The sequence below is a fragment of the Phalacrocorax carbo genome, chromosome 5 (genome assembly GCF_963921805.1).
Source record: "Phalacrocorax carbo chromosome 5, bPhaCar2.1, whole genome shotgun sequence".
NCBI lineage: Eukaryota > Metazoa > Chordata > Aves > Suliformes > Phalacrocoracidae > Phalacrocorax > Phalacrocorax carbo.
The window spans coordinates 13,366,089-13,393,874 of NC_087517.1; the positions used below are offsets into that span (position 1 = coordinate 13,366,089).

At 39.2% G+C, this 27,786-nt stretch overlaps 1 protein-coding gene across 1 annotated transcript in view; it reads right to left on the bottom strand.

Annotated features, from left to right (window-relative positions):
• The window catches only part of SLC49A4 (solute carrier family 49 member 4), a 73,040-nt gene that overhangs the window by 10,754 nt on the left and 34,500 nt on the right, over positions 1–27,786 (bottom strand). The window contains exons 3-7 of the mRNA XM_064451224.1: positions 27,218–27,486; positions 21,474–21,603; positions 16,033–16,141; positions 15,317–15,384; positions 10,197–10,324 (exon numbers count right to left, since the gene is read on the bottom strand). Coding sequence (XP_064307294.1) covers positions 10,197–10,324; positions 15,317–15,384; positions 16,033–16,141; positions 21,474–21,603; positions 27,218–27,486 — 704 coding nt within the window. The remainder of the gene's footprint in view (positions 1–10,196; positions 10,325–15,316; positions 15,385–16,032; positions 16,142–21,473; positions 21,604–27,217; positions 27,487–27,786) is intronic.

Sequence of the window (27,786 nt, forward strand, 5' to 3'; positions counted from 1 at the left end):
TTTATTTCTTTTTTAAACAGAACCCATGAAGACACATTCAGTGATTTGGAATTCACTTGTATGTAAAACAAACAGAACAAAATTATGAATGCAAAGCATCACCTACTGTTTGATTTACCTCTGAAATGAACAGAAACTATTGTCCTATACACAATTAAGACAGGGAGCAATTAATGCACCAAATTGGAAATGGACATGGATTAACCTTTTGACTTAGCTGTAAAGGTCAAAGCTAATTTTGCTTCCATTTTACAAATAAATACTAATGGTCTCCAGATATCAAGACATTAGCATTCATCACAGCCTGAGCTGCAACATGTTGAATCCCTTTTGGCTTCAAAAGGAAATGCAGGGCACCCAGCGCCTGGCGGGAACAGGACCTATTTGATAATGCAGATTATTCACCGCTGTACAACAAATGATTTTTCTTGGACGAATCAACAGAAGAATACAGACATTTCTTCAGTAACCACAAATATTTTGCTCTGCATTTTCTGACACTGCCAAATACTTTACAGTGCTTAATATCTTAATAGAGATGCTTAATATGCATATATTTTCTATTAATAAACCTATTATAACTATTTCTGAAAAAAAATAAGACTTCAGAAGAATTTAGGACCTATTTAGAAATGTAAATAAGTCTTTGCTAAGTGCTGCCTTGAGAAGGGGAAAGATTTCCTGACCTGCAGCCTCAACAACCTGAGGTTAATGATCAAGTAAAAAGTATAAGGAAATTATTAGAAGGCTTGGAAAAAAAAAGAAAAAAGAAAAGTCTGGAATGTTTTCTGAAGTTTCTACTAAAATTACAAGAAAATATATGAAAAAAAAATTCAGATGCAAAAGAGTTACCAAGTCACAGGGTAATTATTTACAGCATCTTTTCACTGCAGTATGGTACAAAATCCTTAGACAATTTTTTTTCATACAGATATATATGTTTATATAAAATAGAAACTGCATGTTCAGTTTAATTTACATTCTTCTGTCTTGAAAAGGGGAGAACCGAAATAGCTCTGCTTCATCTTCTGTTAAGCATTGCTCAATCTTTCAACTGAGAAACTGTTAGGAAGCAGAAAAATTCCAGCTTAAAAAAAAAAATTAAGAAAAAAAAATCACTGTTTCCTAAAATATGAAGAATCATAGCAAAGAGATAAAGGCATTAAGAAGCAGAAAGGGCTATCTATCAGATCCTCTATTTGATGTGGTTTGCTTCCAAGGCACAAAGACATATTTCCTTCTCTATAGAGAGTCTGCCTGGACAGGAAAAGGAGGACAGAAGATCAGCCAGAAAGAAGATACAGATGGCACAACTTCAGGAGGGACAGCTGGCCCCCACTTATTTTCTAACATACTAGAATGTTCCAAGTTGTTAAGAAGAAAGAAAAAAAAAAGAACAAATAAACCATGATAACTTTTTCAACTCTCAAATTATCTTATTATAAACTGCAGAATAAGAGTTATAGATGGATGCCAGGTGTGTTCAATTAAAAAACCAAACCAGTATTAGGATGCTTTTCCTAACAGGCTCTTCTAGCTAACGCTGAAAAACTGATTCCCTAGTTACAAGATCCATAGATACTTGCTGCAAGTTCTCACCACTTTTTAAAATGTCATGACCCTCTCTTTGAATTGCTCTTTACCTCAAACACAACTGCATGTTGCTCTGTCTCTCACTGCTATCAGGCGTAGCCAGCAGATCTGAGCAATGAATTCAGCTATTTGATATTTTTGTGTTGGCTTGAGAAACCAACACATAAATGAAACAGAAGTATATCTCGAGACAAATGAACATCTGCCCCTCATTACACTCAATTAAAGGCATCTATAGGAAACTACTTGTAACATCTCGGGAAATTTTTCAGAACTTTCCCCAAAGAGAAGGTGACAGCCAGCAATAATTCTGTGTTAGAAACTCAAACAGTGAATACAGTCATGAAGCTGCTGAAAGCCATAATGAGCACCATCAAAAGTGGAGCTGCAAATAGGAAGAAAGAAACCTCCTCCATGAACAGCAACAGCCAAGAAAGGGGAATATTGTGCTTCTGAGCAGACACAATCTCTAGACGTATGATTTCCAGAAACTTAAATTCACTTCAGCAGAAGGCAAAAACATGCTTCTAAGATCAGCAGCCATTTGAAAGATCAAGACTTCAAATTTTAGACAATACAGTAGATGCAAAAGTTTCCATATATCAAACAGAAGCCTTCAAAATAAATTTGAGACTTTAAAATATGCTAGTTGAATTACATCATTGCTCATCACTTACTAAACTGTATTAAGACGACTAGAGAGCAAGCAAGTAAGCACAGTAACTCTGTACTTTAGAAACTACCACCTTACATTTCCTTTGCACTACAACTTGCTTTAGCCATACATTTAGCAAATACACCCACTGGCACAGAACTCACACTTCCATACTACCATGAGCAAAGAAGCTTTAGTATTATCTTTTGTTTTCCCCAAAGCGTTACCCGCCTCACGCGTGCACACCAAAAACTGCCAGCTGTATATCAATGGCAAAACCTCTGCTGAGATCACAGCTAGTACTTATAAAACAAGGGGTATGTATATGTACACACATATTTGGCAACTAATAAAAGGAAATGTCAAGGCAAAAGGACAGGCAGAATATAGTGTCCAGTAGATGTCAATTTAAATTCTAAGATCTAATGGAAAGGACTAGTTTAACTGGTAAACCTCAAGAAGTGGCTCTGAACGTGAACGAGATTGTACATCTGAAAGCCCACAGGGTTCTCCCTTGATGCGTATATACTGTAGTGATGGGAAAATATTTTTTTGTTTCATGCTTCTATAAATCATCCAGGTCTTCCTGAGTGCTACACAAATAAGCTTATTCCATTAACTTGGCAATTAAGTCACAAATGCAATTGGTCAACTCGACAAAAAGTCAAAGATACGCAGTTTCAGAAAAATAAGTTATGGGAAGAAGTCAAGTAAGAGTTCAAAAGTGCTTTTTGCCTTTTATTTCATATGCTAAATAGCACATCTCATATTCCAGCTCATGGGGAACAAGATACCGTAGCAGGGAGAATACCACCTATTAGTGGAGACCATTTACTTTCCATTACAGCGACCTTGCGCTGAACGAACACAAACAATAACCATGACTTTATACTGTACAAGAACAGCTGCTAAAGTTACAGCGAATGCTTTTTCAATTAAGACAATCTTGATGACAGTCGTTGGAAATGAATATAAGGATATGAAAGCACTGACAAGAAAAGAAGAAAAAGATGATTTACCAAGAAGCTAACATCATGTCCTAAAGCCTAACAAGGACAAACAGCTAGCTTGGTTAGGCATATGCTGGGGAAGCATGTCATGCTGTTAGTATAAAAAAAGATCACTTTTTCTTAGGAAAAGGAATTAACTGCCTATGAAGCTATGTACAAATTTGTGCACCCGAGACAGTGGCAGCTGTGGACATCAATAAATAATGGAACTGGGCTGCATGTCTTTCAACTGATTAATGTCATGTTTTAAAGATGCTTGCGTGAATTAAGCAGCTATTTCACAGATTGGCCAGTGCAAAAGAGTAGGAAAGGCAAAACACCCATCCGAAGCCCAGCTGCTTCAGAGAATTGGCCTGAAGCTGCCATGGCAGGAGGCTCAGGCTGGCCTTCATCCTGCAATGTTCATGCTTGAGGTGTGAGGCAACCCATGCTAGTCCCTCAGCACTCATTCTCCTCCTGGCCAGGAAGGAAGCAAGGAATGAAACGTGTCTTGATAATCGCACTAGGGACGTTACCAGTTAGATGAAGCAAGGTACCGACTGCGGGGACTGATTTGATACAGTGCCTTAGCACAAACAGGAGAAAAAGCGGTAAGAAGTTAGGTTCATTCCTGGCTTCTTAGCCCCTGCAGGTTTTCAGCTACTGGATGGCAAATACATGCACGTATCCCAGAAAGACTATTTTCTCCCAGCCACATGCTGTAGCAAAAAGCTTTATTGAAAAAAAAAAAAAACCTCAGGGGAAAAAAAAAATAATCAGGAATTCAAAGAGGGATGTGATTTCAATGATGGCATGCACTTGGTGTCCCCAGATGAGCTTCCAAAACAGCAGAAGGAGTCTCAAGTGTCTCTGACATCCAAAGAAGTTCCCAGAACTTCCCAGGATATTCTGCAACATGTTTAGCAATTTACTCTTAAATTATACCATTGCTATCTGATCCAAAAGTAAATGAAACTAATGGAAGGACCTCCACTGATGTAAATAGTTCTCATCAACCCATTGGCATGTACATCTTGGCTGACTTTTAACAAAAAATATGAAATATTACCATTCCTTTAACAAAAAAGTATTTTGCAGCTAAATTTACAGAAAAAATGCAGATACTCTAGAGCAGTATCAAGTGCAAGCAGGTGGTACGGTATCTTCTTCCAAAGTCCTTTGCCAGAAACTCTTGAACTCTGTACATTTTGTAACGGTTCTCAGACAAACCAAGCCAAGACTCACACAAATTTCATATGGATAAACAGGAAAGTAAATACAACTCAATATGTTCTCCTGGGTGCTGCATACAATTTAAAGTGAAACCTACAGGGATCTAGGGAATTTTGTTATTGCTCAATAAAACAGCATCCCAAATGCCAAAATGAAAGGATTATGCTTCATGTGGATGGATGCTTCGTTGACTTTAGTACTTTAGTATCCCCACAAATGATCTGAACAATTCAAAGTTAGTTCCTATCAAACTCTCTAAAGTCTGGTAAAGTGGAATGAAACTTCCATATAATTCAATTCTTGCTACCGGCCATGCTAAGAATTGTCACCGAAGAAGTCCTTCTTAATTTTTCCATGAGAAATGTAACTCCCTCAAGGTAAGACAGTAATTCTTACTGTAATTCACTTACAGGAACAAAAACCACAATAGAAGTAGGATGTCCCTGTAGTGTGCATTTATAACATCAATATGTTTCATTGCCTGGATTTCCATTCCAGCACGCACTGATCAAATTCTTATCTCATGATATAGTTATGAAAGTAACCAAAAATCTGATCAAATTGGATTTGTTCTATGCACTTCCCAAGAGAAAAGCAAGTGTAACTCACTTTAAAAGCATAGCATTTACTTTGAAGAACTAAAAAGGGAAGAAATTACTGAGTAAGCCTCAAAAAAAAGCTGGGTGGGGTGGGGTAGGCTGGAAGTCATACAATATTTGAGGCTTGCTATCAATGGATATTTAAAGTGGCCAGATTCTTAGAAATTTATCCCTGAAATGCTCCTCTCAAATTTCCAGCACTGTACACTATTTAACACTAGGTTTTAAAACTGTTTTGAAACAAAACCTTTAAATTAGTTCTTCTTTAAGCCCTCTTCTATCTGTGGATTTACAGAAGCCTTCAGGAAGACAAAGGTCACTATTCCCATTTTAGGAGTGGGAAAAGCACAACAGGGGTGGGGGTAATGATTTGCCCACAGGTCAATGCTGAAGCTAGAAAAACAAATGTTTTCAGGACACTGTTTTATCCCCTGGGTCCCCTTGCCTTATACTTATCAAGCACATCTTGTTTATAGTAAAGAATAAAACAATTGGTATTAAATAATTACCGTCTCTCTTTTTCAATACTGTGCTTTGTAGATGAGGACAGGGAGACAGATGTGTTTATAATGTTCAATCTGTTGAACCTGAAAATAAAGTGTAGGCTGCTTTTAACCTAAATATAGTCATCAAGTCATGGAGTTGCCACCGTATTCAGAGTATCTGCCATGCAGCACTATGAAACATTTTGTAAAGCAAAATTCTGCTGAATGTGCTCATAAATATTAGAATATTCTTGATATGCTACGCTGAAAACATTCAATCTGAGCTGTGAGCAACTACCATTGCATATCAATTTTTGGAAAATGCTAGTATTTGTATCCAGAGATACCACCAGCAATACAAAGTGGCAAGATACTGAAACTGGCATTACAATGCCTTACACAATTATTTTGGGTCAAAGTATCCTATTGTACATAAATTCACATAATGAAGTTCAGTACAAAGCGCACTAACAATGGACTTGGCACAGAGAAACAGATCAGCAGCTGCATTGGGAATTCAATGGAGAGAACTATTTTAATGCTCAATGTGTACATAAAATTGTCTTTGAAACTTGCTGAAAAATGAAAAAAATATAAATTGAAATTAAAATTTCTTAGAAGAAAATTCAAGCTTGCTTAAAATATAAGCCGATTCCAGAATCAAGAGTTTTTAGGAGCTGTGATTAGCTGACAAGAGGTGTTTCAGATAGATAATATAGTAGCTATGATGGCACTATATCATTATTCCCTTGCTTTCTGTTTTTCCCCATACTGGCAGCCATAGTTCATACACATGACTGAATACACTTTTAATAAAAAAATCTTTTGGAGATACATTAAGAAGTCAGCAAATGACAGAAGACTTGGCTTGCTCTGTGGCAGGAGGAAAAATGGAGCATATTATGATAATGCAGAGCAATGCAGGCATTACACAATACAAACAATGCTAAACAGTATCATTTAAAGAAAACACAAAGCAGTCATTGATTTTTAATATCTGCATTAAAGGTCTCCACTCTAAGTAACTACATTTTGTAGGAAATATCTTTAAATGATATTGTGCCTATTTACAAGGAATTAGGAGAACATTATACAAACAAGTGCAGGAAAAAACCATTTTGCTGTGACCGTTTTTTCAAATACAATTCCTCCCCCAATATTTAAAAACCAGACATTACTAGAACTGCTACAAAGAATACTGATGATTAAAAGAGGGGGATTGGTTTGTTTCTATTTTAAAAACAAATCTTTAGAGATTTTCTTCCCTTCCCTTTAGGGTGAATAATTGGCCAAACTCTCTCATCTTTTTAGCATTTCAAAAGCCTGCTTCCATGCAAACTTACCCACCTGAGTGCTTACTCTGGAGACCAGGTGAGAGACAGGCAGAGGAATTTCAGAAGAGGGGAATGAGCACGTATGCCACACAATATCCACATGCTAAAGGAAAGGACTGTTTTTGGACCTGGGGAAACCACTGGCAACGTCTACCTATGGATGCAAAGTTTATTCATGGATCAAGCAGCCATCAGGTGAGATGAAGAGGATGACAATATTCTCTAACCATCCTTCATCTCTAGGGTGAAGCCTGCCTTAACAACCGGGCCAGTGCAAAGACTCCCATGAGGCGTCTTGCTTCCTCATCAAAAGGAATGTCCTGTCCCATTGAAGAACTTCCTTTTAACTGCATCATCAGTCCGTCAGGTCATGTGGATATTTTAGCAGTTTCCAGGTATTGCTGAAGATGGCAATGCTTGTGGTTTTGTAGGGAAAACATGCCTTGCTCAAAAGAACAACATCAGAGGCAGGACAACAGAGGAGGGGGAAGCCCCTCACAAAATCGGAACTAGATGGTTGGAAGGGAAAATCTCCTTGCAAGATCAAATGTACAACCCCACAAGTTTCCATAACAATCAGTTCTGAACCCTGCTTGCTCTGCCGCAGCATTTGGATAAAGCTGAAAGTGTGGACTGAGTTCCATCACTGGCTCTGTAGCACTGCCAGGCCTAACACATGTGGTCTTTGCCACAGAACGGGAAGAAGCTGAGGAACCTATTAACCTTCTGGCAACATCAAACCCTGTTGTCCTCAATAACACAACAATCCCTGTTTTGCAGGTGTTAGCAATGTCTGCAAAGTAGCTCTGGGATACAAAGCATTACAGGGATCTCTGCTACTACTAAAAAAAAAAACAAAACCCCAAAACCCACAAACCAAAACACACACCACAATGATGGCTGCTTTTCTTTTGTACATCTTCCAGCTCTTCAGAAACACACAGAGAATAACTACCTGGAAGTTCACTGTCAACACTGGTCGAATGCCTATGCAGAGTGACTTCCACCTTAACCACCTACCTCAAATCACTTCCCAAAGCTGCCAGCCAATGGCCTGCATTTGACCTCCTACATTTATACTCTGATATACTCTATATCTCAAACTTTTAATTAAAAGAAAGAAAAAAAAGAAGTTAATCCAAATCAATTCAAATGTACCATTTCTCCCAATTACTGTGGAATGCAGAGGTCATCATCGTATTGCATCATTACATTGAGGAATAATCTAGCATGAAGTCCTATAAATTAGCTTAAATAGCTTGTGTGTTTTCATCCATAACAGCATATTTCATAAAGATATACCGCTGCTTTTCTGTGTACAAGGATCTAAACTGAACAGGCGCATTGCATCTATTTTATATGAACTTTAATGAGAAAAGGCTGATATGAATTCCCCTCCGCCTATCTATAAAGTTTAAACGTTATGCCACAGAAGAAAAAAAAAAAAAAAAAAAAAGAGATATTATTTGATGGCTGCACATTAGGCCGTGACGCTTTAGATTGCCTTTTTTTAAGGAATGCACCATATTGCTGGCATTTCTATTGAAAACAAGCTTGTGCTTTGTAGAAAAGGGTTCAACATTTACAGTGACATATATATGAACAGCACAGAAAACTCCAAAATATAATTTACAACTCAATCTAAGGAATTGTCCGTTTTAAAAGAAATAACTGCATGAAAAGAATAACCCAATCCCCAGATTCTTATCAAAAGGTACTAGTTTAAGATGCTTTATATTAAACCCCAAACACCTTAGGTACTTTTATGTCTTGACAGTGAATCACCTTTCCAAAAAAACCCACCATAATGCATCTACATGCTATAAACAAGTAAGAATTCTTCTAGAACCTATGTTGCATGCTGAGTTCTTTACAAAAAATAAAATCAGGAGACAGAGCTCCACGAGTTTTGGTCTGGATCATTGGTGAGTGCATACATAATGACTTTCACCTCTTGAAACCTCTCTGCTTCATTCTTATGCATAGGCTTGAAAGGATATTTATATGTTCATCAATTCAGATGATAGAGTTACTGTAAAAATTTACATTACTGCAGGCTTGTAGTGATGAAGCAGGCAAGCACAAGAAATAAGCTTTCATTGCATTTATTTTATATTTGATGGAAAAGAAAAGTGTAGACATTTGGTATGACAATAGCCACCATCAAATTTGATTTGTTTATAGATTAAATTACATTTTATTTAAGCAGAATCTTTTTTTAAAAAGTTGACATTTCAAGATAAATCACAACTTTGACCTATCCATCCAGATGGTGTTTCTCCTGAATTGATCATGTATTTCAATTTGCTGTACCCACTTTAGATTATAGTTGTGACATATGCAATGTACCAAGGGCACTTACTGAAACTCAAAGTTAATTTGAGTAAAACAGTATTTTATATACTACTCGCCACACCAAACCCTTTCTTAAAAATGTGAAAAAACAATTTTCATTTATCCTATAATGCATCAAGTTGCCTTTAACAAAGATGGCACCTTATTTAAAATGGATTTACAGAATTCTTTAATAATTTTTTTAGAAGATCTTGATGGCTTAGTTTTACTGTAACTCATTACTCTGTTGAAGGTCTTGGAATCACAGGTGCATCAATCCTTTCGTACAGACAGGAAGGCGAATGACAGATTTTTAAGAACTAAGCAGCGCTAATTTTCAACTAATGGTACAGCTCGCTGGCAGCCTGAGTAGACCTCTGAGCTTTTCCCCCACTCCTGCCAACAGCTTTTTTTCCCCTCTTTTTGAGGCACAGGCTGAGTTAATTTTGGGCTGGAAGAGTTCCCTGAACCTGCATGCAGGTGCAAACCAGAGGACAGCACAGTGCGGGGACAGATTTAGATGGCTGAAAATACGATGGGTCACCTCGGTTTGAACTGTACCACATGCTTCCAATAATTAATATAAATTTCAAAACCCTAAATTCCTAGACATGCCACTGTTTCTTATATGCAACGCTATTCCCATTCATCTGATCTCTCTTGGTTTATTTCTCAACCTCTGTTATTCCAAAACACTCATAACAGAAAAACACTCAGTCCCAAAATAAATTTTAAAATGTATATTCTGGGTTCTTATGATTGGGTTTTGTTAGGTTTTGATTTTTATGAAGTTATTCAAAGCTGGTAAAGAGATTTCAGATTCAGTAGGTTTTCTAAATATTTTTTTTTGTCTTGGTAAAACTACTGTATTACTAAAAATACCAAACCAGGTTATAATATAATTGATTTAGGACTACAGATATTTGCCTGCAATACCAATTATAAATAATAGGAATTAAAATAATTGTCAATACCTGTGGTTAAAGGCAGATGAGTCACACTAGTTAGACAGGTAAGAGTAAACCAGGTTGATGCTAACGTTGCTCCAGATAAAAGCAGCAGCAGGATAAACTTCAGCATGCCCCTGATAAAATCTGCAAATCTAAAATAAAAGCACAGATCAGAGCAGTACAAATGCTGATTTTCATATTATTTAAACACGATGCTTGACAATTCAGTATATTCTCATTAAACATTTTGGAGACTATAAAACCAATTTTTAAATAATTTATCATTTTCAGAAATAGAAAAAGGGCATTTTTGTAGAATGGTGACATTTCTAGCTGACAAGGTGAAGAGCCATGGATTTTTTAGCTGTCACAAAACAACAACCAAACCAGAACAATTCTCAAGGCATCAACTGAAAACACTTGGTGTAGGAAGGGATTTTTTTTTTCTTCTGCATTTGTTGGACACAACATCACACCACTACTTACATCGCCGTTTTGTCAGCATTTGCCAGCCTCCCTTGGCAGACACGCTGCTCAATTAGCATATGAGGAGGCTGCTGCAATTCATTCAAGGCAAGTTAAGTGTCAAGATTCATTCCTGTGGGAAATGACAAAACTCCAAATACCAGAATCCCTAGATCGAAGATGACAAGAAACAGCTTCTGAACCCTCGGATGCATTGGTGATGAAGCTCTCAGTGGCTTCGGCAAAGGAAGAACTCTTTACCCAGGCAGTCGCTGCTGGTGGCTGTTTTGGGTTGATATGTTCCAGAAACCAAGAGCTTGGTCCCACTCCTCTCCTACACATGCCCCACTGACTGTGGGGGAGGACAGCCCCATACGTCCTTTGGGCACTATGGCTGTTATATAGAGGGAAATACAATCTTTATACCACCTGATGGTACAATTGCTTTCTTCATCTTTTTTTCTTTTTCTTTCAAGGAGACATAATGCATTTGAGCAGTGCGCACATGGCACAATTATCGGTGCAACTGCTCTTTTCAAAAGGGATTTCAACACAGCTACTAAAAAGATATATTAGAAAAGGCAATGTCATTTATCTACTAGTAATTTTCTATAATCTCCTGCTTAGGAGATATGATTTTGGGCTGGACAGGTTAGGTATTTATGTCTAAAGAAAGTCTTTTGCCGTCATAGCCTCCTACCTCGATTAGGCTAAGGGCAGCACAATCCACCTAGTTTGGTCCATGTCAAAATCTGACCCATCTGTCAGCTAACTGCCTTCTCTCCCACAGTAAAGATCACTTTACAGGCAGATACCATATAGCTCACTTGATAGAACAGGTAATACTACCAATATTTTGAGAACTAGGAAGCCTAGCTCTACATACACCATAAGAGATGTACAAGTAATGCAATAAAAAAAAAAAAACCAAACAACCCCTCCACCCAAAAACCCAAAACAAAACGAAAACACCCCAAACCCCCAAACCACCACTTCTTTCATCATATTTTGATTCTTCCTGTGCTTTAATTCTGCATTGAATTTAGCAGTGAGTAATTCAATAAGCAGCAGAGGAAGATCAATGCTGCATATAATCTTTAAAGTTTATGACTGCAGTGTTCAAGTGGCTTATGCATTAATCTCTAATAGTCAGAGGTTAGATGCTACTCTTGTTTTTTTCTGACAATCCAAATCCAGCAATCAGGATCACCTCTTTTCAGTGGTTTGCCAGTTTCTTTAATTATTCTTTGGGATCACTGGGGTCAAAATCAGCAATTTTAAAAGCTTCTCAGAAACATCTTGAAGTGCAGACTTCAGACTTCTTCCACAGAGACTCCCTGCTTTGCCTGCCAGCAAACAATACTATTCCCTCTCCTTACAGGCAAAGCAGTTACGTATATCCTGCCTAATGAAAGAGTGTGAGAAATACCAGCCTTCAGGGAGGGACATTCACAGACAACAGGTCTGGAACGGATCTCTAGGGGGTCCTCCATCTCTATCCTAGCACCAGGAATATGTGGGGATGGGAGAACGTAAACTATCTTGAATGATTTAGATGTGAAATGGAGCAACTATCTACCTTTACTGACCAGTTCCAACTCCTTTTGACATAAAGATCCTGGTTTGGGTAATAGTGGTTTGGGTGTCAGTGGTAGCAGTGTGCTCCAACGAGCTCTCAGATACCACAGGACTCCAGAAGGGTCAAATACAAACTGAAAGGTTTATGCAGCTACTGAATTCAGCCAGCAACAGAAATAATGGGAAAAAATGACATAGCAAACTGGTAATCGAGGGACTTGTGCTTCTTGTCTGGTTACAGGAGAATAAAGAAGTCTGTAAATCTAGTCAACTCTTCAGAATACTTGTTTCAATCAAAAAATGAGAGAAATTCTCTTTATCCTCTAACCCCATTAACTGTTTTCAAAACCCTCTGTTCCAGCATGTAAGGGGATGTCTGCAGCTGCTAAAAACCAGGAGAGAAGGTGTATACTTACCCAGACACAGACCTCTGAGCCTACTGCTGGTAACAGTCCCCTGCATCCCAGCAAATCCAGCCCTAGGCTGGGTCCTACAGTTAAAATCACAAACCTGCGTTGCTGACAACACTGTCTGTTGCTAAGGGAATTATCACCATGTCATAAAGTTTCAGCATTTTGACCACACTGCAGGTTAAAAGCAGGAAGAAAAACTGAGCTGTGGAGGACCAAACCTCAGAAACATCTATGATCATTAGCAAATGTGGCCAAAAAAAAAAAAAAAAAAAAATCTGAGGAAAGGGAATAGATTTATCTTTCCATGCAATGATACGAATGTTGGTCCTTGACACTGCTTTTCTTCAAATCAGTATCATTTGAAAGCTGCCAGCAAAGGGTATGGCACCTGCCAGCTGCCCAAAATAGCCCAGGCTTTTCAATTATAAAAATGCATCACACAAATTCGTTAAACATACCTAAGTTCATGGCTATCGGGACAGCAGTGGGTGGAGAGTGGGAAGATTTATGTATTGAGCTGAGGAAAGCTTGCACCATTTTGAAAATGAGATAGATAAATTTCCAAACTGGGCATTACTTTAAATATAGATGATTTAACACCTCCTGTGACGTGCAGGACCAAATCCTCCAGAGCAAGGCTCAGGTTGTTATAGTTCTAAAAGGTAGAATCTGCATTTACAAAAATGGAAGGAACAAATCCATAAACTGCACCAGTTCTGCTTTGATAAATTAGCAGGGAAAAAAAAAAAGAAAAAAAAAGAAAAAACCCCAAAGCAACAAGCTTCTTGAGAGGTGGTTAAGAGAGCGAGCTGCTTGCTTGGCAAATCACAGTTCTGACACTGAAATACATCAACTTGTCAGCCTTGACAAGAATCATTACTTAATTTTCCTAATTACAACTTTCAGCAGATTACAGTCAGACTCGTCATTGATTCAACCCTACACAGATAAATGCTGAATAGGCCTAGGAGGGAAAGTCATCCATCAGGAGTGACAAATCACCTCCTCCCTCCCTTTCTGTGTGCAAACCCTCCCATTTGAACTGTGTATGGCCCAAGTTAGAAAGACATATTTGGAGGCAGGCTGTTGGTATTTTTTAAATTTACTCAAAAGCAAAGCTCTGAATGCCACAAAATACTGGTATTCAATAAGGTTTGAAATCAATTTTGAAGCAGTCAAAGAGACTGTCAGCATTTCCTGAAACTTCACCCAGGCAATACATTAAATAAATTAATCTACCACAAAGATTGAGATTTGCATGTTGGCACTGAGTCAGCAGATTCTCTCCTAACAAAGTTGAGTGAGCGCCTAAGGGTGCCCCTCTACTATTGAATTGTCACAAATATACAAGAGATTAACCCATGATGGAAAGGATTAAACTGGCACACTGCCTGCTTCAGCACGTAACGTGCTGCAGCACCTGTGTCATTTACAGCAGTTGAATTTAAACATCTACTCCTCTTAGAGAGAAAACCTCTTATCTGAGCTTAGCTAATCAAAAGTAACTCTTTTTAGAGGAAATCAGTGTGTGAACTTTGTTTGAATAGATTAAGTCTTTTGCCCTGCATCTGGAGCAGACAGGAGGGAAGCGCCTGCTTCTTTTCCCCAGGTCAGGAGTTTTTTTCCTCTCCCTCTGCTGCAGTTGCTAGGCAGCCTGCAAAATGTCAGGATGAGAAACCTCACATTTCTTTATGCATTGTGTACTCCGATGATGCACAGCAAGTGAAAAAAAAAAAAGTGCTTCAATCTCTACCCTAAAAAGATCCCTCTTTGGGTCCACAATCCCAGAATGACTGCAACGATGACAGACTCCTATACTTGTGCTGAACTCATTGCAGAAATGGAGTCTATAGAGTGGACATAAAGATGCCATGACAATGCTTTGATATCTGCCAGATGCAAGGGGAACGTGATTGATTTTCACCAGTTTTATAAAGTCACTGCTCAAATACGTCCTGAAAGACTTTTTCACCTCACCCCACCCTGTTGTTTTTTTTTTCTGGTTTTATAAAAAGAGACCCTCAATGAAAAAAAAGCAGAAGCCTTTTGGAAGGGCAATACATTCCTTGCTTTCTGACTCCCCATGTCATCAACATCCATGATGGCCAGAGAAAGCTATGACTGGATATTTAAAAAGTGTAGGCATAACCATACCACCCATAGCAGTATCGCAAAAAATAGTTAGGCCATATAGGAATCCAGTTACCTGGCCAAAATGGGCCCAGACTCATTTCTCTGTCGAGGAACATAATGTTATTGTGGGTAGGCTGCTTGTGCTACATTCCCAATATCCCTTTGGGAATCAATATGCCCAAAAGCACTGATGGAGGGAGACAGACAGTCATTTCTTCAGTGCTTTCCAAATGCGCTACAACAGGTTCTCCCTCATACCAGGCAGCTGAATTCACAAGAGCTGTGTTTAAAAGGAGCATACAGGAAGCACTTGTCAGGAGTAACAGTATGACTTGCCAAATTGAGGCACATGCATGTGGTGTTCTCAACCCCAGGAACCGCTAACATGGAATATACAAATCATTGCTCTACAAGAAACACATCTTTACCCCAGAATTATGCTTTTTCCATTTCAAATATCTAGAAGATGAGAGAAAACAAATTATGTTATTATGAGTATAAGCTAAATGACAATCACAGTTGAAGAAATGGAGAAAGACACGTAATTATTCCTACCTTGCCATTGCTATGCCAACAACACAACCTCCAACGATAGACCAAAATCCAATCCAGCCTGCATCTACCTGACGGGAAAAAAAACAAACAAACACAAAACCCCAACAAAACAAAACAGAAATGTGTTAAAGCTGAGAAAATAAGATAAGATGTTACTTTCAAAACAAATGGTGTGTAGGAGCTGCAAACTGCTAGCAACAGCCCCCCACAATAATCTGAAGTGCAAGACTTTTTCTAGGGTATTCAAAAGGAAATAAAGTCACTAAAATAAAGTATGACTAAATAGCCTATGCCCTAAATATAACCTCTCTCTATAGAATCTGAGTAATGTCCTCTCGATTTTTATAATATTCTATCAAAAGCTTAGAAATCCTCTTCTCCCCACTTCACCTTTTCCACCTGGTAAATATTATTTTCTTTTACTAAAGGTGCAGCTGCCAACAATGCTCTCCTCTGTTTACCTGCCTATTCCATTTTGTCAAAAGGTGCCTACAGATCTTAAAATACCCACTGCTGGTGAAGAGTCAGCAGGGAGAATTGTGACTGTTTGGGATGCCAAAGCTACAGTTTATTTTGTTTAAAATTTCAGGAGAAAAGTGGTCCATATGTATGAATAGCACCTTAAACATGAAAACCTGATACAATTTTATGCTAGTGCAAAATAAAAGCGTGCTGCTTACAAAATAGCTGCTGATTATTAGTCAGGAGATACTTACTTGGCTTACGTGAACTGGCGTTAATATCAAATCCAGAACACCAGACCAGCCAGAGAAAACACCCAGTGGTATAGCATAGGCTAAAGCAATCATCAAGAATCGGAAATTGCTGTGAAGACAAAACATATGCAATTAGCTGCAGTTTATATTAGGAATTGCACCAAGATTAGCTGCTAGAGTAAATGACACCCTGGAATCTATATTCTGCCCATCAAGAAAAATAGCAGAGGTCTGAAGGAGGAGTGAGCCAGGAAAAACAAGAAAGGTATCCGGCCATGTCACTGAAATGCTGAGATGTTACTGCCTTAGCACTGTGATGATTAAAAAAGCCAGTCTCTCCACATAGTTCAAACATGCTGGGCTCATGTTCTTCTCATTTCCGCAAGCAATTTTTCTGCATTTGCATGGGAAACCTACTTAAGTGTGTGCTAGGAACAATAAGCACTAATTTAAATGACAAAAAGTGTATTTCAAGAATAAAATCAGAGATCCATACTTTTTGAACTGTACTGGTTTTTAAACTGTTTTACTTCTCTTCATTTTGGTGAAAGGCAGGGAGAGCTCTGGGAACGAGATGGGTACAGTTGCAATAGTGGAAAATTTTGATAGTTTGAAGTGTCAAAAAATCAGAGACAAGTATAATATTCTGCTCTAAACAGTCAACGTGTTTGGTTTTCCCTCCCAATTAAAATTATTCAACCACTGGTATTCAGTGAAGATGAAGCAGTCAAAGCTGTGTCATCATCTTCACCATACACAGCTAAACAAGAGTTGGCAGACAAATACCACCACCAATTTCCACCACCCACCCACCGTAACCAAAAACAAACGTGACATTTTTGCTAAAGACATCCAACTTTTCCTCAAAATTGTTTTGATTTGGGAATAAAACCAGAAAATATACTTTGGACTCTGGAACACTGATACTTTAAAGCGAAGAGATTTTACAGTGATTCCAAGGTTATCCCATGGGATGTTTGTGTAACCACAAAACCCCCCATTCCCAAAGAATTTACATAAAACTGATCCTGATCAGTACCAGCTCCTTGGCATGCAGTGGCAATTCAATAGCACATAGTTACGAAAGCCAAGAGGGAGGAAAAGAGCTTCAAATACTCTCCATAACATTCAGAGGTTTGCAGCTTATGTTTTTTACTCCCCTGGAATATCCACGCACAGCACACCAGCCAGTGTTTTTCTGCACTGTTCTTTTTCGTACATCCTCTTCTTGAATAACACGTTTCTATCACATGAAGATATCCTCCTCTTCCAATATCATTCATGTCAGATTTTTTAATGCAAAGAAAAACAAATTCCAGACTTTCAGCTCTTCCACACACTGCTTATTTTTCTCTGAATGCTAAAGCATTTGCTGTCTTCCTGACAACATTTTTTCTCTCTTAATAATGCCATACTCTTATCCTAGTCTATCTTGTATCATCTTGGCATGTCTTAAGGCAGGTTTTCTGATGCTATTTAATACTATCCATGTAAAAGCCAATTCAACATCTGTAGAATAAAATAAAAGGGAAAGTGCCCATTTTTCATGGACATTATATACCCATGTTGTAGACTACAAAGAGGGGAAAAAGTCTGAATGCACTCTTCCAAAATAACGCTTGTTCAATATTCAAAATCTTTGGCTATCTGAACCTCATCTTCATTTACAAGCTGCTTTTGGTGGGGTTGAGTACTTCATAGCTTACTTGACCAGGATCTCCTGTGGTGTATAAGTCTTCTGTAACTCAAGCCATGAGACAGACTGGCACATGGGGTGGCTGCTCTGTGCCACGTGCAACTCCTGGTTCCCATAGAAGAGAACCAGACCTGCACCATGACAAACTCCAGAGACAGAGGCTGCCACCCTGACTAGTCCCCAGAATAAGGAAGCTGACCATAAGAAAGGGTGCATGGCAGTGACAAAGCGGCACTCATCACCATATCTCATTCTGTCTCCTTGTCCAGCAATAGCTAGCGCTGGCTACATTAAATGCTAAAGCTATTTGAAACATACATCTTAAGCAGCAGCTCTGCTTTTCATGGCTCCAGTCACTTGTATTTGTTTTTGCAATGTTGCAATTGCTCCACTGAAAATAGAAAAATGTGCTGTCTGTCACACCATCAGTTGGTGAACCCACACTGTTTTCCATCGTAACAGCCCTTATGACAGGATATCAGCATTAGCCTCTGTTAAACCATTCTGCTGGAATACGAATTGGCTTTTTCTTCTGGGTGTTTTTGGTTTTTTTTTTTTCAGAAATCTACTTAATGTCACAAGAATCCATAAGACAGACTGGTTCAGAGGGGAGCCCCGTCAAAGTCAGTCACCGTTTTCAGAATAACTTTGACAGTGCCTATTAACATCAGGCACGCTCTGAGCAGCTATGGTGATGTCATATGATAATGCACAAAAACCCTATTATGAAATTTCAGAATGGCATACATAATCCTTTGAAAACATAAAAGACACGTAACCAACTATAAGCATCTAATTACATCAAAGCAAAAATCACTACATGTTTTCTTAATGCCGATTTTAAGACTTATCAGCTATTTATTTGTATTAGAATTTTTTCCATGGAAATTTGTGGCATATTCTGAAATGGGGGGGGGGGGGGAAGTCATATTTACTTCACCCACAAAACTGAGAAAGGGCACCTTACTTTTTCTAATGGGAATTCAAACTACACTTGTCACAGTGTGTGACAGACTGTTAAAAAATTTGGGCTTAGTTCCCAAACCATGACTAATCTGTCGTCTCCTGCTGCAGGCTGTGAGAGTTGGTATCAGGAGATAACCAGGGATCAGCTAATCGTTATAATCTGTCAGAAGCAGGATTCCTCCAAATAAGGAGGAAGAACGAAGTTCCTAAGCAAGTCACAAAAAAAATGGCCTACAGGGATTGACCCTATGAAGATATTTATAATACAACTCAGCAAGAAGCAGCTCATGAAGATGACTGCTCAAGGACCTGAAGGCAAGAAGGAGTGTGGGAGTTGCACGGATCTGATAGATCCCTTCAGTGTCCAAGGAAAAAGGTCAATGACTTCAATGGTAAAGTTATGCTACACACCTTTACTTTGAAGTAATAAAACTACAGTTTAGGGGAGGAAAGAGGGAAATTATGAACATCTCAGTTGTTCTGAGTGTTTATTGGTGCATACTTGGGTCAGGCCATCAGCTCACACATATCCTAAATGCCTTACACACAGTTCTCATACCAGAGGGTAAGTCTACAATAAAGGGGAAATAATTACTTCCTGGTACTCATCAGCTGATTACCTTCGCTCTACTCCATTAAATCAAAAGAAAGAGTCCCTGTGCCAAGAATTATGAAGCCCAGATTAGGCAGGCAACAGAATCTAGAAGCCTAACAAACCAGATGATGGATTTCTCTTGAAGCACAGCAGATACTATTTTCTTTTATAAAACCCCCTTGTTTGATGGATTGTTGCTGAAAGGCTCCCTAAGATAAGTGGGTTTAATTATGAACTGTTGATTGTTTCATGTACAGAGGAATGAAGAAGTGCCTTTGATAAGGGGTAGCATGGAAGAATGTACAAAGACCAGAAGGAAGGGAGATATAATCTACCTGAACGCATTTTAAAAAAACTGCTTGGTTCTTGGAGACTCTACAAACTATGCTCATTATTTAAGCGTCCAGTTTGCTTTCTTAAGTTTCATTGATTGTGAATATTGTCAGCTTTGCTGTTTACCTCCTGACCTTACCAGTATCTCCAGTTCTCTATTTACAACGCTTTGAACAAGCAATCTAATGCTTATAAAGCTCCCAAATGGAGTACTGTCAACAGAAATTTTATATTTCACCTGCGGAGTCAGTTGTTGTTTGGATTTCTGTTCAACAGCAACATTTTTACAACACAGCCCTCAGGCAGGGTCTCACCGCACACCAGCATGGGTGTGTAACAGCGTTATTGTGTGTGCTAAGTGTCCCTATGGGAATTGCTATTTTTTTAATATCCTAAGTAGGTCACTTTGCAGACTAACCAACGAGCTGTACTCGCACCTTCTCCCAACAGCCAGCCTGCTCCTGGATGAACACACAGGATTAAGCCTCTTGTCAACTATTTATCCCCTAAACTGAAACAAAAGCCTCCGCAAACAAAAGAAAAAACCAATGACAACATGAGACGAGTTGTTTTTGCTGGCTCTAAATACACTTTTACAAAGTACAGCCCACAATAGGTCTGTAATAACTAAATGCCTAAAGCTCCCCAATTACCAAGTTTCAAGCAGCCCTTTGTACACAGATTCAGGTCCTATCACAACATTACCCAAGAAACAATTACAGTAAGAGTTTGAAGCTCTCCAGTGAAGTCAGCCATACTCCACACCATCGGAGCCATTCTTCTTTGCCCCGTGAGTTCATCCGTGCAGTACCACATACATGGCACAGGTCTACACAATTATTCATCATTAATATTACAGTTGCTTTTATTAGGAAAAGCTTTTATTAGGAAAAGGATCTTCCCCCAGAGGGTGGTGGAGCACTGGAACAGGCTCCCCAGGGAGGCAGTCACGGCACCAAGCCTGATGCTATTCAAGAAGCATTTGGACAACACCCTCAGACACGTGTGAATTTGGGGTTGTCTTGTGCAGGGACAGGAGTGGGACTCCATGGTCCTTGCGGGTTCCTTCCAGCTCAGGACATTCTATGATTCTATGTTCCTCTTAGATCAGATTCCCATTACACGAGAAATTGTACAAACAGTGGGGGACAGGACTCTGTCTTACCAAAAGAGCTCAAGTGGCAGAAGTTGCAAAGCTGGAGATGTCACCTTCTTTGTGACCTTTTTTTTTTTTTAAAAAACCCAAAACTTAAAAGAAACTAACTCACTTTTGAACCTTTTCAGAAACACATCTGGAGACACTTTTCCTACTCCCACTTCATATTTTAACATACAATTAATGAGATTTAAGAAATCCCATAGTGGTTTCAGATAGTTCATTCACTGCTCCCACGGCTAAATGAAATCAGCTGGATACTCCTTTGAATGACAAGCAAACCCCAAAATCATTCCGATATAACAAGCTTGGAAGAAAGTAGCTTATTAGTTAGTTATGCCCAGTGTTGTTAATTGTTATCTCACACCTAGCAGTATGCACGCTGTTAACAATCTTCTATAACCTGATGGAACAGAAGCATTGCATCAGAAAAGCCATGCTATCAGGATGACTAAAGCAGCATTGGTTCTGGAGGACTCTGCCACGAAGGCTTGAGATATACCTAATGATTTAAAATTTATTGTCTGCTTTTTAGCAGTTAGCATCCTTTTATGTCTCAGCATTAATATTTGATTTGATTTTGTTTAAAAGCACTACAAACCAACTTGTTTGTTCAATGAGAAGATGAAAGCACACTTGTTTTTATTTATTTAGGTGTTGATCTGCTTTGAAGTGGAAACGCAACATGGACCTACCTTAAGAGCCTGCAAAAACTCCTCCTGTAGCTGAGCCGTTGACTTGCCGCAGCCACGCTAGGAGGGAATGGAGGGCGCGAGGGGAAGTAGGCCAATGCTGCGGAAAATATCAGGGAAACCATTCCAAATTCTAAAAAAGAGGGCAAAGAAAAACAAAACCAGATGTTAGCATCGAAAGACTTGTTTCAGTACAGCATTGTTATCAGCCAGCCTCTGATACAGAAATTCCACCACAAGTGCTTTACTGCTCCCAACAACAGAACTCCATAACTTGAAGGATAATTTCTTTTTGCCCCCCCAAGCTAGATTTCCAATTGAGATGGAGAATCAATGAGATGGAGAAATACCAGCAGTCCATTCCACTGACAGGAGCTGCAGAGAACCAGGCTCACAGATGGGGAACTTGGTGAAGCAAAAGGAAAGCTTTTGCTTTTTCTCTTTGGAGAGAACTGCATTATGAAGGTTTGGCCACGTTTCCTCGAGATAGAAGTAACGCAGTGCAGGTAACAGCGTGCTATGAGACTTTAAACAGATGGGACTGGGGAAGCCCCAGGGCATGGAATGACAATTACTTGGTGCACAGGATGATGAAGGCAAATGAAAGGTCAAGCAAGGCAGCATCTCGGGCACAAACAGTATTACACAGCAACAGAGTATAAAGAGAAAAGCGTAGGAGCAGCCATGGCTCAGGAACAGAAAGAGCATGGGTAATAGGGAGAAAAATACACAAATACAGCTGTTTGCAGATGCTCCTCTTGTTCAGCAGCAGGTATTCTAGATCTTTGAAAAATTTCATAGCAGAAATTTGGACCTAAACGTGCAAAGTGGTGAGCACTTCACAGAAAATACTCAGCAAGCCCCATGATCAGACATTCTGAGGAAAAACAACTCTACCCACAGTCAGTCTAACTAATTTGTTTTACAGGCCTTTTACAATGTATATCATGTTCTCCACAGTCCTCAATCCCAATATTTCTCGTATCCCCTTTGAAAACAAGAGTCGCTGCTGCTGGAGAGAAAAATGTATAGTTGAAGCGTGTTATCTTAAAAGACCCTGTGATCTTATAACAAAGAAGTGTTCACTGACACCACAAATAAATTCCAGCAGAGCTGGATACTCAATTGTGTTCATTTTCTTTTTTCTTCTCTTTTTTAATAAATCAATATGAACATGGCACTCTGCCAGCTCTTCTGCTAAACCAGAAGAAAATAAATTCAGGAAACTAAAAAGTAAATAACACTTGGAGTCTAAATGGATCAGCTGGAGATGGGGAAGGGAAATGAATGCTTCTATTTGGTATATGGAAAAAAAGTTTACACTAAATTTCTTTTGAAGGCATACCGGGAATGTGACAATGCCATTCTTCACAATCAAATACTAAAGGATTAATTTTGAATTATGTAGTGTCTCTTTTCCTGATGTGGTCTAATTACATGTTTTGAGGGTCAAGGCCCTTTACTTATACGTTCTCACTGTATCTCCTCTGTTCTCCAGAAATCAGATTAATTTCTGTCTTTGTGGACACTGTGTTTGAGACCACAAGCCCTGATAAACTGGCCATAACTGATCATCCCAAATCTAAGAAAGGGATGAGAAGCTTTGTCACTACAGCATGATACTAGACAAGGAAGCATGGCTTGCGAAAGCTGTTTACCCCTTTCTCTTGCACCTAGGTCTACCTATAGGTTTATAGGTATACATATGTACGCACACTTTAATCATATATTAAAGGATTATTTCAGACTGCAGACAGGTACAGGCAACAAGAATGTGACCACACAAACCCATAACTTTGTCCAAGGTGCTTATTATTTAACTTCATTATACTGCAATGCTGTGAGGAGAAAGGCTATGTCTTTTTCTAAAGAATGTAAAACACGTTGATAATATTTTCAAGTCACAGTAATATTTTATAATAGGTGTCCATCTGGGGCCTCTTCTATGATTGCCTCAAGATTCCTGCCAGTCAAATTGCTGGAGGAGGAGCAGTATAGTAACACTTCATTATTTTTTTTTTAATAAATTCAGCATGCAGTCCTTTTACTACCTTCTTGCAACTCCTTCATGTTTTCCAGTGTTATACTTCCCAGGCTAACAAATTTGCCTTGCAAGCACTGCCCTCGCGCACAAAAGAAAAGAGCAGAATTCACTTTGGCAACTAAAGCAGCTCCCTCCATTGAAGAATAAAAGCTTTTAGTGGTATCTTAGCTGTGTGCATCACACTTGCATCTCTACCAAACGTCCTGGTACTGCCAAACACTGCCAATGTCTTACATGTTGCATTCCCTCCTCACTAGGAAACCCACACCTTTATCTCCATCATCATTTACTCTACCTGACTAGATAAAGAAAAACACACTCCTAGGACAAGTTTTAGATTGTAAGTAGGGAGTAAAAGTAGGCAAAAGAGAAAAGGTAATGAATAGGTCAATATTGAGACCGAGGGAGCTGCAGTCACAAAAGAGGAGCTCTTCCACAAAAGTCATCGGCTTCTCAACAGCACAATGGATGCCGCAAAGCACTCTGAATTGGGAAGGTCAGCACAAGCTAGTGTGCAGAAACAGTCCTGTGTATCTCTTGTTGAAGACTGAATCTGGAATGCTTCACATAAGCTGGGTACCACGCCACAGTGACCTGTGATCATCAAACTGGAGAGATGCCTGCATCTTAGCCTAGGAAATAGGCACCCTGCTGCCTGTGTAAGCCCCAAACAGGAAAAAAAAAAAGGTTTACAGAGACACAACCCTCCTTAATACAATGTCTTTTTCCTTCAGATAGGCTACTTATAGCACAAAACCCTACCCAAACCCAAGAAACCTCCTCCCCGTCTTGTCTGGAAATCTAAAGGGGGAATGAAGGCACTTTGCACATACATGCATGCATTATTTTTTTTTTAAACAAATAATGATTTCACATTGATATTTACGAAAGCACATGGCTAAAAGCTCTGGCTGCAGCCCAGAATAATTCAAGCTTCCTTATGCAATTCAGGTAATACAATTCAATCCTGATTTGCTACATCTGTACTATTTCAGCTGTGAACCAGAATATGCAGCGACATAGATGACACAGAAAGAGGCTGTGGTAATTCAGCTAAGCTCTTAGTCCACGTTTGAGATAAAGGAACAGCAATTTATTAAAACACAGAAGAGACTGGAGTTAACAGAGCAATTTCAGAATGGGTTTATAAGCAATTGCTTCGTAATCATGTTTGAGGTTAAGTCTTTGGAAAATTAGCACATTCTTGGCACGCTACTGATCCCAAGTTAGCAATTCACATCACTACCGTCTTTTAGAAGTCATCATCTAACTTTTGGAGGCTGCTTATCTAACTCCACCTCAAACAAAAGCAACAAACTCCATCACAAACACAACTCTATTAGGACTGTAGAGTGCTTATTCTGCAGAACTGGCTTTTCCACTATATCTGAAAGGAGAAGTCATACCAAGCCTAACCACACTTGCTAAAGAAGTGGGGCATTTGGGCCAGCTCCTTGTTCTGCTACATTCTGTAACACCTAGTAATCTGTGAAGTCAATTTGAGCTTTGTTTTCTGCTTAGTGGATTAAGAGGACAAATAGTACCCTACCACACCTACCAGGTATTTTTTGGTCCTCAGGTGAACAGCGCTGTACAACTACCACCAGGCAGTCACCCACCACGAGGCAGCCTTCCTTCCACCTCTGGAGCCTACCTGGCACAACAGAGCACAGGGGAGGCAGACAGTGGGGACCTTGCTCCTCCAGCTCTCCAGGGAAACAGGGCTGAGGTGAGGCAGGACAAACCCAACGAGGGATTCAAAGCAACCTCCTCTTTGACAGTTCCTACCAATTTTAAACCAGTTGGATGTTTTGCCACTATTGCTGCAATTTACTGCAGGCCCGTAACGTTCATGAACCAGCTCTTTTTCATTGCTTGAACAGCTAAAGGGCTCCTGAAGAGACGCACCCTATATGACACAACCACGAGCGTAGCTGCACAAAGAAACCAGTGCTGTTTAAAGCACTTTCAAATACTAAGTAAGAACTACAGATGCCCCACAAAATGCATTTCCTGGGAAGCTGAAGAGCTGCTGTAGGATCATCTTATGTTGGAACCAACCATCCCAAACAGGTCTACTGAATGTTCCTAAACCCTTTCTGGCACAGAAAAGTGGAAAGAGCCATGCTGAGACATGGGGCAGGCAAGACACACCTCTGAATCTTGGTGGCAAGCAAGATCCATCCTAGTTTCAGCAGAAAACGCTTAGGAAAACCTCCCAGAAAAGAACAGAAGAGAAAGTGAATCTAATGAGTTGCTGAAAGCAACATTTCTAGTGCTACCAGACTCAAAACAGTGGTTTTAGACACAAAACTGTACTTCCTTTAGGTGGATGCATTCTTCTCTCTCCATGGAAAAATCTGTAGAGGGAGAGCTAAAGCACTTCTCTAATCACTAGATTTTTCCTCCCCTTATCTACTGCTCCTCAGGACAAAAAAAGCTGACTTGCTTTCATTTTTCCTTCTTTCACACTGGCCGTTTTCATCTGCCCTGAGGTTTTCAGAGGCTAACACCATATTTACCTCTGAAAAAGGCCTAACCAAGCCAAAATTTCTTTGTTGTTCCAATACATTTGAGTCCAGTAAAAAGTAGGTTACTGAAAAATACTTGCTGAAATAGTAATCCAACTTCTACTACGCTTCCTTTAAAATGAACAGTAAAGTGGCCCTCACCCAAGAGGAGTATTAACTTGACCAAACTTCCATAAGAGTAACATCCAGGTATAAATGATCACAAACAGCTAACTCAATCCCATAAACCTGCATATAAACTACACAGTATATATACTTTAATAATACTGGAACACTTCAGGATAACTCCTGGCTGACCTCCAGAGGCTGCAATTACCAGGGGGAAAAAAAAACAAAACCAAATGTGCAAATGCCGAGTCATGGTAAAGCTCAGCTGCTCTTAATGCTATACCAATTTATATCCACTAAGAATCAGATTGTAGACTCTTAAGCCACTCAAGCAACAACTTGTTCCTTAAAGCTTGATGCTAATTTTTTGTAAGTAACACAAAGAACCATAGAAGCCATTGCATGAAAAAGAGCAAGGACATAAAATCTAAGTTATATCAGGTGAATTTTATATATGATTTTTCCACTGAACTGTTGTCACTTAATTGAAATTGCTCACCACATAAGAATTATGTGGTTCTAGTTAAAAACAAAATCTATTGAGTTTTCATTTCAACATCAGATTCTCAAATACTAATAATCTAATCACATTTGAAAGGCATATGCAAGTCATAAATTAAGGCTGATATAATGCAGAAAAGAATTTAATGCTGAAAGACTATTGAATTTCCATCCTTACAGAAACAAAAGAAAAAAACCCAGCTTGTCATGGACACATTTTTAAAATGAAAATTCAAGAAGCAAAAACCAGTGTAGAAGCTCAGGGAAAGCGTAAGCTCTCCTAGAAGACAGTTCTCCTAAGATCAGCTGATACAAACAACTGAAATATTTAATTTGAAATCAGTCTGTACAAAAGGTTATTTTTAAATCTTTCCTATATAAAAGGGAAAAAAATTAACCCTTCTGATGGTACAACATTTCACCACTTGATTATTTTCCAACCATCAGTAACTGTTTTCTGTGCAGACCAGCCACTAGAGGGTAGTGGTTCACAAGTACCAAACACACATAAAAGTACGTAAATTTTTTTTTCCTTTTTTAAATTTGTATTTTTTAAACCACACCTGCATACAGGACAGCCTCGATGCGGTCCTTGATGTGCTCAGTGTTGCCCTGCGATACCAGCAGGAGGTGAGATGTTCCATTAGGAGATGGCACTACAAGAGGTCCCACTAGAAAAGCGCCAGCAGCGCCCAGGTAACTGAGCAGCGACGCAATGGCTGTTGCTGTGGCACGTTCATCCGGAGAAAACCATGTTGTGGAAAGAAATGGTGCCGCGTTCATCACAGTTGGCCCTGCCAAGCCATTTAACAGCTGCCCTCCATGAATCAGCCTGGAATAGAGAATAGAGACCACAGTCCTTTGGATCACAATTGCTTGCCCACCCCCCCACCCCACCCCCTTGTTTGTTTTGTGTTGTTTTTTTTTCTTTTTTGTAATTAAAAAAAGCATGTAAGATATTGAGTGCTGGAAAAGGAGGAAATGCACAAAGAAATGGAAGTCCTGTGCAAAAAAAAGGATATTCTATTCACTGAAAGAAGCCCAATTAGACTGATCTAAAGAATCTGGAGCTACTCTGGTCTCATTACCTCTGATAAAAGAGAAGCAAATGTTCTCTTCAAAGCAGGAAAGG